Source organism: Lepus europaeus, chromosome 5 (genome assembly GCF_033115175.1).
Source record: "Lepus europaeus isolate LE1 chromosome 5, mLepTim1.pri, whole genome shotgun sequence".
NCBI lineage: Eukaryota > Metazoa > Chordata > Mammalia > Lagomorpha > Leporidae > Lepus > Lepus europaeus.
Genome location: NC_084831.1, coordinates 111,780,143 through 111,793,607, shown reverse-complemented (window position 1 = coordinate 111,793,607; position 13,465 = coordinate 111,780,143). Strand labels below are relative to the sequence as shown.

The 13,465-nt window shown below is 37.6% G+C and overlaps 1 protein-coding gene and 1 pseudogene across 1 annotated transcript in view; both read left to right on the top strand.

Moving 5' to 3' along the window:
- SPAG17 (sperm associated antigen 17) overlaps positions 1 to 13,465 on the top strand; it is a 249,496-nt gene that overhangs the window by 226,859 nt on the left and 9,172 nt on the right. Inside the window, exons 44-45 of the mRNA XM_062193510.1 lie at positions 136 to 272; positions 1,540 to 1,724. Of these exons, the coding sequence (XP_062049494.1) occupies positions 136 to 272; positions 1,540 to 1,724 (322 nt within the window). The remainder of the gene's footprint in view (positions 1 to 135; positions 273 to 1,539; positions 1,725 to 13,465) is intronic.
- On the top strand, positions 8,271 to 9,286 carry LOC133760508 (methionine aminopeptidase 2-like; annotated as a pseudogene).

Sequence of the window (13,465 nt, the reverse complement as noted above, 5' to 3'; positions counted from 1 at the left end):
ACATTGCTCTTTTAAATAAGCTCTTTAAACACAGAAGACAAGTTCCAGGTTGACTTCTGTTCTTAGATACTTTGGCAGTACCACGAGTATTTTTTAATAAAATGTCCATGTGGCATAATTTACACTTTTTGCCAGAACAAGAATCTTATGCGCCTGTGAAAATCCCAACCCAGTCATTGCTACAGGACGTCACGGGACAAGCCAGGAAAGAACAAGTGAGGCTACCTCATTATTTGCAGAGTTCCAAGCCCAGGTCTCAACCCCTGGAAAAGGTAAGACAGATGTGGGGACAGATTTCCCAGAGCCAATCAACATTCTATGACATTCTGACTCATGAAAGTTACCTATGTCCAGCCACTGTGTCCTGCCACCCATTGTATCTGCCGCCTCACCATGAAGGCCTTTAAGCCACACACAAACGCTAAGGCAGTGCTTTGCTGGAGTGGCTCCCTTGGAGATAAATTTTATTGAACCAGTTGTTAAATTATTGGTAACTTGGAGTCAGCCACGCAGGGAGTATTTACGGCACCAACTTGGTAAACACTATTAATACTTTGTGGTGAGCCAGTTCACCAGCTTCCTCACTTGCTAAAGGGATCACTGGTCATCCATCTGGTGACTTGGTAACAATACAAACAACTTAGCAGGAGCACAAGGCATGGTTCTACTTGTTTCTTCATCCTCACTGCCTCAGACTCTCTGCACTTCAGCCACTGCAGGTATCTCTTAGTCCTTTAAAAGCACTAAGAAAAAAAAACGCAAAGTAAAAGCACTAAGGTCCTCCCTTTCCTCAGAGCCTGTAAGATTAAGAGTCCCCTGAGCTCTGATAGGAAGACTTCATTAAGCCCTCTAGGCAAGCTGGTAATTCTTTTTTTTTTTTTTTTAACTTCCATGGCATCCTGTGTTCATCATTACAAAATTTGCTACAACACACACAACTAACATGTGAGAGATGTGTTTCTTAAATTTTAGTGTGCATACAAACTACCCAGGGCTCTTGTTCAAACACGGATTCCAGCTCACTAGGTCTTCTGTGGGGCTCAGGATTCTCCAGTTCTAACAAATTCCCAGGTGGGTCAGAGCTAAGTCAGTGTCAGTGCTGCTGATATGGGAAAAAGTAAGGGACAGAGCCGAGGGTTCTAGTGTCATGCCATTACCTAAGCAGCAGCATAAGCAACACTTGAGAGCATGTAACAGGTGGAAATTCCTGGGCTCCACCCCGGGCTTAAGGAGTCTTCCAGGACCTTCTGATGGGAGCTCACAGTTGATAATGACAAGCACAAGGCAGAGAGCACAGACTTTACAATCAGGCAAACCTTACCACTCAAGCAAATTTTCTTTCAGTCCTCTGAACTTGAGTTTCCTTATCCTTAAAACAACCCCTAAAATTTTTCCTTATCCTTCTTGTAAGGATCCCACAAGACTGTAAATCTTTAGTTTCTCCCTCAGCTGATCAGCGGTTTTCCTCCAGTGACAGAGTTCCTCTTGGCAACCCCACAGAGAACCATTTTAGTTGATTAATTTTTCCTTACTGCAAAGGTACAAGATTCTGTTGGAGGAAAAGTGAACACATCTTCTGTTGCGGCGGCTGCCATCAATAATGCAAAGTCAACCCCCTTTGGGTTCCATCTTCTCCCATCATCAGTGAAGTTCGGGGTGCTTAAAGAAGGAAACACCTATGCCACCACCGTAAAGCTCAAGAACGTGGGTGTGGACTTCTGCAGGTGAGGCGAAGGCCCCAGATTTCCGCACAGGTTCCCTTGCCCTTCTCCCTGACTCCCTGTGTGTGTCTGCCTACATCAGTGAATGTTTACTGAATCTTGAATGCTCACATCCCTCAATCATTTACACTCTGGTGTATTCATGCACTAATTAATTCATCTATTCTTCAATAGTCAGTAGTTACGGAGCCCCAACTATGTGGTGGGCAGTTCTTTGCTGTTCATCATTATTCATAGTTTGGTGAAAGCAATTCAAACCCTGATCTACAAGAGCAAAAAGACAAAGGTCGAATTGCACAAGAGTTGTAAGAACTAATGCACAGAACTCAAAGTCTATTTTTCAAATCCATCACCAACTATAATGATACTAGCTAATACTTATTTGCACTTTATGATCCAAAAAAATTATTCTTCTAAAGATACATTTTACAGGGCTCGTGTTGTGGCATAGTGGGTAAAGTTGCCACCTTTGGGTGCTGGTTTGAGTCCCGGCTGTTCCACTTCCAATCCAGCTCCCTGCTAATGCACCTGGGAATGTAGTGGAAAATGGCCCAAGTGCTTGGGCCCCTGCACCCACGTGGGAGACCCAGAAGAAGCTCCTGGCTCCTGGTGTTGGTTTGGTCCAGCCCTATAGCCTATATGGTCACTTGGGGAGTGAACCAGTGGACAGAAGCTCTCTCTCTCTCTCTGTGTCCCCTTCTCTGTCTGTAACTCTGCCTCTCAAATAAAAATAAATTTTAAAAAATTTTATTTTAAAGATTTTATTTATTTGAGAGGTAGAGTTATAGACAGTGAGAGGGAGAGACAGAGAGAAAGGTCTTCTGTCCGCTGGTTCACTCCCCAAGTGGCCGCAATGGCCGGAGTTGCGCTGATCCGAAGCCAGGAGCCAGGAGCTTCCTCCAGTCCCCCACAAGGGTACAGGGGCCCAAGGATCCAAGCCATCTTCTGCTGCCCTCCCAGGCCATAGCAGAGAGCTGGGTGGGAAGAGGAGCAGCCAGGACTAGAACCGGCGCCCATATGGGATGCCAGCACTGCAGGCAGAGGATTAACCTACTGCACCACCACGTCAGCCCCTAAAAATACATTTTTAAAAGATTTGTTTATTTATTTGAGAGGCAGAGTTCCAGGCAGAGAAAGGGGGAGACAAGAGTCTTCCATCTGCTGGTTTGCTCCCAAGATGACTATAACAGCCAGAGCTGGGATCTGAAGCCAAGATCCAGGAGTTTCTTCTGAGTCTCCCACACGGGTGCAGCGACCCAAGCACTTCGGCCATCTTCTGCTGCTTTTCCAGGCCATAGCAGAGAGCTGGATCAGAAGCAGAGCAGCCAGGACTCCAATCAGTACCCATATGGGGTGTCGGCACCATAGATGGAGGCTTAACCTGCTACACCACAGCGCCAGCCCCCTAAATATACATTTTTCTATGAATATTTAACATATGTTAAGCATATGTGTACAGCATGCTTTATGAGATACATATATGTGGTACAAAGAATACTATATTGAAGCAAATTAACATATCCATTATCTCATATAGTTACCCATTTTCTTATTTTTGTGTCATGGGCAGCTAAAATCTACATTTAGCATGACTCATATACAATTTCATTACCTCTAGCTCTGTGCTGTACATTAGATTTCTAGACTTGATCACTCTATACTTCTGTTACTTTGTTTCTTCTGACCTACATCTCCCCATTCCCACCAACCCACTTTCACCACTGACTTATCCCTGGCAACTACTCTTTTGTTGTCTATGTATTTAAGATTCTACAAATAACTGAGGTCATGTAAGATTTTTATTCCTGCGCTTGGCTTATTTCACTAGACAGAATGTCTTCTAGGCTCATCCCTGTTGTGACAAATGGCAAGATCTGTTTTTTAGGACTGAATATTATTCATTGTAAATATGTATAATGGTTTATTCATTCATCTGTTGATGGACACTTAGGTTGTTTCCAATATTAAATACTATGAATGATATTATAGTGACATAGGATGCAGATCCTTCTTCAAGAAACCGATTCCCTTTGGAGATATATATATATATATATATATATATATATATATATCTACAGATACACATACAGAATTGAGATTTCTGGATCATAGGAAAGTTATATTTTGAATTTTTTTAGTAACCTTCTTTTATATGACATGAACCTTATACAAGAGTTCCCTTTTTCCACAGCCTCACCATTTTTGACTTTTTGAGAAAAGACATCCCAAGAGTCGTGAGGTGGTATTTCATAATAGTTTTGATTTGTACTACCTTGATGATTAATGCCAAACACCCTCTCATATACCTGTTAGCCATGTTAATGTCTCTTTTAAAGAAATATCTATTCATACATTTTGCTCACTTTTTAATGGAATTATTTGTTTTTCCACTATGGACTTGTATGAACTCTTTATATATTTTGGATATTAACTCCTAATAACATGTGTAGTTTGCAAATAATTTTCCCAATCTGTAAGCTGCTGTTTTATGGATTGTTTCCTTTGCTGTGCAGAGCTTTTAGTTGTAGTTCCATCTATTTATATATATTTGATTTTGTGGTCTAAGTTTTTTATCTGACATCTAAAAAATCATCACCAAAGCCAACACCCAGATATTTTCCCCCTAAGTTCTCTTCTAGTTTTAAAGTACCAGCTTTTTAATTTAGGTCTCTTATCCATTTTGAGCTGATTTTTGTGTATGTGACCTAAAGGTCCGATTTCATTCTTTTGCACGTGGGAATATAGTTTTCCCAGAATCAGTTATTGAATATCATCCTATTCCTTTTGTGTTCTCTTGATGCTTTTGTCAAGTGCTAATTGACCATATATATTTGGACTTTTTTCTGGACTCTCTATTTGGTTGGTCTGTGTGTCTATTTTTATTCCAGTATCCAACATATAATTTTAAACCAAGAAGTGTAATGTCGACAACTGAACTTTTCTTTTTCAGAAGTTTTCAATGTTCAGAGTCTTTTACAGTTAGTTCCATACACATTTTAAGATTGTTTCTCCCTATTTCTGTGAAGAATACATTGGGATTTTGGCAGGAATCTATAGATTGCTTTGGTACTATGGATGTTTTAACAATATTAATTCTTCCCATCCATGAGGACAATGTCCTCTTCAGTTGCTTTCATTAATGATTTTCAGTGTGCGGATCTTTTAATTTCTTAGTTAAATTTATTCCTATTTTTTTTTAAATATTGTCATCTTGATTTCCTTTCCTGTTAGGTTATGTATAAAAATGCTGCTGTCCGGCGTGCGGTTCACTAGGCTAATCCTCTGCCTGCGAAGCCAGGAGCCAGGTGCTTCTCCTGGTCTCCCATGCAGGTGCAGGGCCCAAGCACTTGGGCCATCCTCCACTGCACTCCCGGGCCATAGCAGAGAGCTGGCCTGGAAGAGGGGCGACCGGGATAGAATCCGGTGCCCCAACCAGGACTAGAACCCGGTGTGCCGGCACCGCAAGGCGGAGGATTAGCCTGTTAAGCCACGGCACCGGCCATGTATTCTCCAACATTACTTAATTCATCTATTAATTCTAACAGTTTTTTAGTGGAATCTTTGGTATTTTTACAAACAGGACCCTGTCACCTAGAAAAAGATAATTTTGCTTCTTTCTTTCCAATTTGGATGCCTTTATTTTTTGTCCCATTGTTCTGTTGAGAACTCCCTGTACTCCACTGAATAGAAGTAGTGGTGAGAGCAGGCATCCTCAGCTTGTACCAAAAATTAATGTAAGAGTTTGCAGTTGTTTCCCCAATAATTATAATGTTATCTGTGAGTTTTTCATAAGTGACTTTTATTATGTTGAGGAACTTTTCTTTTATTCCTAAATTGAGGATTTTATCAAGAAAGGATGTTGGACAGTATTGAATTTTTTCCTCATCAATTGAGATGATCATGTGATTTTTATCTTTCATTCTGTTAATGTGACATATCACACTGATTGACTCATACATACTGAACCAGCCTCGCATGTCGGGGATAAATCCCACTTGGTCCTGATGTATAATATTTCTGATGTGTTGTTGGATTCTGTTTGCTATTAATTTATTGAGGATTTTTGCATCAATATTCATCAGAGAAATTGGCCTGCAATTTTCTTTTCTTGTGATGGCTTCATCTGGCTTAGGTATTATGAAGGTGATGTTGGCCCCATAAATGTGTTTGGAAGATTCCTGGTAGATCTGCTTTCCAGAACTGTTTAATATATTTTGGTATTAATTCTTTGCATGTTTGGTAGACTCCAACTATGTAGCCATCTAGTTGTGACAGGCTTGTCTTTGTCAGGAGTTTTTATGATAACCTCTTCAATCTCTTTGGCAGTTGTCTGTTCATGATGACTATTTATCCCTAATTCAATCCTGATAAATTGTATTTATATAGGAATTCACCCATCTCACCTAGTTCATTGGCATTTAATTGCTCACAGCCATTCTGATCCTTTTTCTGAAACATGTTATAATTCTTTTCTTTTTATTTTATTTCTTTGAGTCTTTTTTTTCCATACTTAAGTTAGCTGTTCATCAATTTTGATTTGTTTTTTAATTTTTCCAAAAACCAACCCTTAGTTTTGATGACTCTTTCTGTGGCTTTTCTGCTCCATATTTTACTTACTTCTCTTCTAATTTTTATTATTTACTTCCTTCTGCTAATTTTGGGTTAAGTTTGTTCTTTCTCCTCAGGTAAGATGTTATACTAGTTTTAGACTAGTTATTAGGGATCCTTGGTTGGTTGGTTTGTTTTTTGGCATTCATCACTATATACTTCCCTCTTAGAACCAAGCTTTTGCTACATAATATAGATTTTTATATATTGTGTTTCCCTTGTCATTTGTCTTAAGATAATTTAATTTTCCCTTTTGACTTATTCTTTGACCCATGTTGAGGAACATGATGTTTAATTTCCAAGATTTATGGATTTTTCCAAGATTCCTCCTGTTACTGAATTATATTTTCATACTGTTGTGGTCTGAAACAATAGTAGATACAATTTCAGTTTTCATATATTTGTTAGAACTTAGTTTCTGGCCTAATTTACAGTCTTTCCTGGAGAATATTTCATGTGCACTAAAGAAAAATGTATATTCTGCTGTGCTAGATGGAAGGTTGTTTATGTCTGTTAGATTTGGACAAAAGCACAACTGAAGTTCATTTTTCCATGTCAATTTTCTGTATGATTTGAGCTATCCATTGTTGAAAATGGTGTATTGAAATTCCCTATACTTACTTTATTGTCATATATTTCTATCTCCATATCCATTAGTATTTCTTTCTGTTTGTATGTGCTCTGATGTTGGGAGCACATTCATTTACAATGGTTATGTCCTCTTGATAATTGTCCCTTTATCATTAAAGAATGATCTTGTCTTTTACAACCGTTTTATTTTTCACTATGACTAAGGGGAATATATTTCAGAAATGTAAGGCTGTACAAAATTCTATAAGCAACATAATCTACCATATTAGCAGGCTAAATAAGAAAAATCATGTGATTATAAGAGGCATTTGAAAACAATTCATAAAAGATACTTGACAAAATTCAACAAATATTAATGATAAAAAATAAACCTTATATAATACAGAAAAAAGATAAATTGGTTTTCTTTTTCAATCTATCTTTTTAATTTTTTTAAAAAATTATTTAAGTTATACAAGTTTCATGTATTTCATATATGCAGATTTAGGAACACAGAGCTACTTCCTCCCCTACACTCCCTCCCATCCATGTTCCAACCCTTCTTCCTCCTCCATCTCACAACTCTTAATTTTTACAAAGATCTACTTTCAGTTTACTTAGCCATTATTTAGTTAACCCTACACTAAGTAAAAGAGTTCAACAAATAGTATGAAAAAAAAAATGCTGTTCCTCAATAAAAGAGATAAGGGCTATAAATAATCATCAAATCTCAAAATGTCCATTACACTCCTATGCATAACATTTTATGTGTTCTTTTACCTCAGATCAGGGAAAACAGATGATATCTGTGTTTTTGAGACTGGCTTATTTCACTAAGTATAATGGTTTCCTGTTGTATCTATCTTGTTACAAAAGACAGGATTTCTTTTTTTTTTTTTTTTTTTTTTAGCAGCTGAGTAGTACTCCATAATTTCTTTATCCAGTCAACAGTTGATGGACATCTGGGTTGATTCTATGTCTTAACTATTGTGAATTGTCTGCAGTGAGCATAGGGGTACAGATAACTCTTTCAGATGCTGATTTCTTTTGGTTTGGGTTAAATTCCCAGGAGTGGGATGTCTAGCTCATATGGTAGGTCTATATTCAGATTTCTGAGGTATCTCCATACTGTCTTCCACAGTGGCTGTACCAGTTTACAGTCCCACCAGTGGTGGATTAGGGTACTTTTCTTCCCCCATCCTTGGCAGCATTTGTTTGTTGATTTCTGTATGAGAGCCATTTTGATGGGAGTGAAGTGAACCCTCATTGTGGTTTTGATTTACACTTCCCTGATGGTTAGTGATCCTGAGCATTTGTTTCAGAGTCTGTTGGCCATCTGAATTTCCTCTCTTGAAAAATGCCTGTTTACAAACAGCTGCTTGGAGAGCTACAAGTGAAGAAAAAAAGCTTTAGATCAGGCTAGTGAAGAAATTTGGAATGATTTTCGAGAAGCTGCAGAAGCACATCATCAAGTTAGAATATACATCATGAGCTGGATCAAGCCTGGAATGACAGTGATAGAAATCTGTGAAAAGTTGGAAGACTGCTCATGCAAGCTAATAAAAGAGAATGGATTAAATGCAGGCCTGGCATTTCCTACTGGGTGTTCTCTCAATAACTGTACTGCCCATTATACTCCCAATGCTGGTGACACAACAGTATTACAGTATGATGACATCTGTAAGATAGACTTTGGAACACATATTAGTGGAAGAATTATCGACTGTGCTTTTACTGTCACTTTTAATCCTAAATATGATACATTATTGAAAGCAGTAAAAGATGCCACTAATACTGGAATAAAGTGTGCTGGAATTGATGTCCATCTGTGTGATGTTGGTGAGGCCATCCAAGAAGTTATGGAATCTTATGAAGTTGAAATAGATGGGAAGACATATCAAGTGAAACCAATCCGTAATCTAAATGGACGTTCAATTGGGCCATATAGAATACATGCTGGGAAGACAGTGCCCATTGTGAAGGGAGGGGAGGCTACAAGAATGGAGGAAGGAGAAGTGTATGCCATCGAAACCTTTGGTAGTACAGGAAAAGGTGTTGTTCATGATGATATGGAATGTTCACATTACATGAAAAATTTTGATGTCGGACATGTGCCAATAAGGCTTCCAAGAGCAAAACACTTGTTAAATGTCATCAATGAAAACTTTGGCACCCTTGCCTTCTGCCACAGATGGCTGGATAGCTTGGGATAAAGTAAATACTTGATGGCTCTGAAGAATCTTTGTGACTTGGGCATTGTAGATCCATATCCACCATTATGTGACATTAAAGGATCGTACACAGCACAGTTTGAACATATCATACTGTTGCGTCCAACATGTAAAGAAGTTGTCAGCAGAGGAGATGACTATTAAAGTTTAGTCCAAAGCCACTTCAAAAAAAAAAAAAAGAAAGAAAAGAAAAGAAAAATGCCTGTTTAAGTCCTTTCCCCATTTCTTAACTGCTTGCTTTGTTGTTGTTGAATTTCTTGAGATTTTTATAGATTCTGGATGTTAACTCTATCAGTTGTATAGTTTGCAAATAATTTCTCCCACTCTGTCAATTGCCTCTTCACTTTACTGAGTGTTTCTTTTGCAGTGCAAAATTCTCAGCTTGATGTAATCCCATTTGTCAATTTTGGCTTTGATTGCCTTTACTTCTGGGGTCTTTTCCAAAGACACTGTGCATATGCTAATGTCTTGCAGAGTTTACTTAATATTTTCTCTAGTAATTTGACAGTATCAGGTTGTAGATTTAGGTCTTTGATCATTTTGAGTGGATTTTTGTGTAAGGTGTAAGGTAGGCATCTAATTTCATACTTCTGAATGCAGAGATCCAGTTTCCCCAGCACCATTTGTAAAAGGTAAGTAGTTGTATATGCGTAGATTGATTTTTGGAGTTTCTATTCTGTTCCATTAGTCTACATATCTGTTTTTGTGCCAGTACCCGGGTGTTATGATTATAACTGGCCTGTATTATGTATTGAAACCAGGTATTGAATAGCTCTGGCTTCTTTTTTGTTCTATAAGATTGCTTTAGCTATTCAGGGGTCTCCTGTGTTTCCATATGAATTTAGGCATAGTTTTTTCTATATTTGCAAAGAATGTCATTGGTGATTTGGGATCACATTGAATCTGTACACTGCTTTTTGTAGTATGGGGACATTTTGATGATGTTGGTTCTTTCAACTGATGAACATGGAACATTTTTCCATTTTTTGTTAATGTCTTCTTCCATTTCTTTCTTTAGTGTTTTATAATTTTCATTATAGAGATCTTTGATATCATTGATTAAATTTATTCCAAGGTATTTAATTCTTTTTGGAATCATTGTGAATACAACTGACCTTAAAAGTTCTTTCTCAGCCATGGCATTGTCTGTGTATACAAAGGCTATTAATGATTTTTCTGTGTTGATTTTATATACTGCAACTTTACTAAACTCTTTTATGAATTCCAATAGTCTCCCAGTGCAGTCTTTTGGATCCCCTATATATAGAATCATGTCATCTGCAAATAGGGATAGTTTGATTTCCTCCTAACTTATATCCCTTTGATTTCTTTTTCATGCTTAATAGCTCTGGCTAAAACTTCCAGGAGTATATTTAATAGCAATGGTGAGAGTGGGTATCCTTGTCTGGTTCTGGATCTTAGGGGTAAGGCTTCCAGCTTTTCCCCATTCAATATGATGCTGCCCATGGGTTCATCATAAATGGCCTGGATTGTGTTGAGAAATGCTCCGTCTATACCCAGTTTGCTTAAGGATGTTGTGTTTTATCAAATGCTTTCTCTGCATGTATTTAGATAAACATATAGTTTTTTGTTCTTGAATGTTAATGTGATGTGTCACATTTATTGTTTTGCAAATGTTGAAACATCCCTGCATACCAGGGATAAACATCACTTGGTCCGGGTGAATGATCTTTCTGATGTGTTGTTGGATTCGATTAGGTTATATTTTGTTGAGGATTTTTATATCTATGTTTATCAGGGATATTGGTATATAGTTCTCTTTCTGTGTTATATCATTTTCTGGTTTAGGAATTAAGGTGATGCAGGCTTCATAGAAGGAGTTTGGGAGGATTCCCTCCCTTTCAATTGTTTTGAATGGCTTGAGAAGAATTAAAATTATTTTTTCTTTAAATGTCTGGTAAAATATAGCTGTGAAGCCATCTGGCCTTGGGCTTTTCTTTGTTGGGAGGATCTTTATAATTGATTCAATTTCTATCTTGGTTACTGGTCTGTTTAGATTTTCTATATCATCATGACTCAATTTTGGCAGACTGTATGTGTCTAGGAAAATATCCATTTCTTCTAGGTTTCCAAATTTGTTGGCATACAGCTCTTTGTAGTAATTCCTGATGATTTTTTTTTATTTCTGTGGTATCTATTGTTACATTTCATTTTTGGTCTCTGATTTTATTGATTTGAGTCTTCTTTTTTTTTTTCCAGTTAGTTGGGCCAATTGTGTATTAATTTTATTTTTTCAAAAATTCAGCTCTTCATTTAACTGATCTTTTGTATTTTTTTTTCAATTTTGTTTAATTCTTCTCTAATTTTAATTATTTCTTTCCTTCTGTTAATTTGAAGTTTGGTTTGTTGTTGTTTTTCTAGGTCCTTAGGATGCATTGTAAGCTCATTTATTTTGTACTTTTCCAGTTTCTTCACTTAGGTACTGACTACCATTATCTTCCCTCTTAACACTGCTTTTGCTGTATCCCATAAGTTTGATATGATGTATTGTCATCTTCACTCATTTCCGGAATTTTTTATTTTTCTTTTGATTTCTTCCATGACTACTACTCATTCAGGAACATGTTGTTCAGTCTCCTTCTGTTTGCATATGTTTTAGAGATTCTTGAGTTGTTGATTTCCAGCTTCATTCCATTGTCGTCAGAGAAGATGCACAGGATGGTTTCGATGTTTTTGAAAATGGTGAGATTTGCTTTATGGCCTAGCATTTGATCTATGCAAGAGAAGGATCCATGCACTGATGAGAAGAATGTGTATTCTAAACTTTGGGCTGAAAAGTAGTTATCATTTAGGTCCATTTGGTCCATAGTGTTGATTAGATCTGTTGTTTATTTGTTGATTTTCTGTCTGGTTGATCTATTGATGAAAGTGGGGTGTTGAAGTCCCAAATTACTATTGTAATGGAGTATATGTCTCCCTTTAGATTCATTAACATTTCTTTTAAATAGCCAGGCACCCTGTAATTGGATGCACATAGATTATAGTCACATCTTCCTGTTTAATTGATCCTGTAATCATTACATAGTGCCCTTCTTTGTCTCTTAACAGTTTTTATTTTAAAGTCTCTTTTGTTTGCTATTAGGCTGGCAACACCTACCCTTTTTTGCTTTCTGTTAGCATGGAATATCTTTTTCCATCTTTTCACCTTCAGTCTGCATGTATCTTTGTGGGTGAGATGTGTTTCTTGTAGGCAGCAAATAGATGGGTCTTGTTTTTCAATCTATTCAGCAGTCTGTATATTTTGACTGGAGAGTTGAGGCCATTTACATTCAAGGTGATTATTTAAGTAATGACTTGGCTGTGCAATTTTTCCATAAATATTCCTATTGTGTACTTTGGATTTCTTTTGTACTTTTTACTGGGGGATTTTCTGCCTTCAAATTCTTTAATAATAATTATCATCTTTCTGTGTTTCTTTGTATAGCACATCCTTAAGCATCTTTTGTAAGGCTGGATGAGTGGTGACAAATTCTTTCAATTTCTGTTATGGAAGGTCTTTATTTCATTTTCATTCCTAAATGAGAGCTTTGCAGGGTACAGTGTTCTGCGATGACAATTTTTTTTCCTCTTAAGACTTGGACTATATCTCACCATTCTTTCCTAGCCTGTAGGGCTTCTGATGAGAGGGAAGCTGTGAGTCTAATTGGAGTTCCTCTGAAAGTAACATGTGGGCCAGCGCTGTGGTGTACTGAGTAAGGCCGCTGCCTGCAGTGCTGGCATTCCATATGGATACCAGTTTGGGTCCCAGCTGCTCTACTTCCTTTCCAACTCTCTGCTATGGCCTGAGAAAGCAGTAGAAGATGGCCCAAGTCCTTGGGCCCCTGCACCCACCTGGGAGACCTGGAGGAAGCTCCTGGCTTCTGGCTTCAGATCAGTACAGCTCCCGCTGTTGTAGCCAACTGGGGAGTGAACCAGTGGATGGAAGACCTCTCTCTCTCTGCCTCTCCCTCTCTCTCTCTGTAACTCTGACTTTCAAATAAATCTTAAAAAAAAAAAAAAAAAAGAAAAAGAAAAAAGAAAGTAATCTGGCATTGCTTCTCATGCACATTTTAGAATATTTTCTTTATGTTTTACTGTGGAAGGTTTGACTACAATGTGTCGTGCTGAAGATCTTTTCTGGTCATGTCTACTAGGAGTTCTATGTGCTTCCTGTACTTGGACATTCCTTTCTTTCTCCAAATTAGGAAAGAATTCTGTAATTATTTCATTAAATAGGCCTTATACTCCATTCTCTCTTTTCACACCTTCAAGAATTCCTAAGACCAGTATGTTGGGTCAGTTGATAGTATCTCATAAATCTTCAACACTGATTTT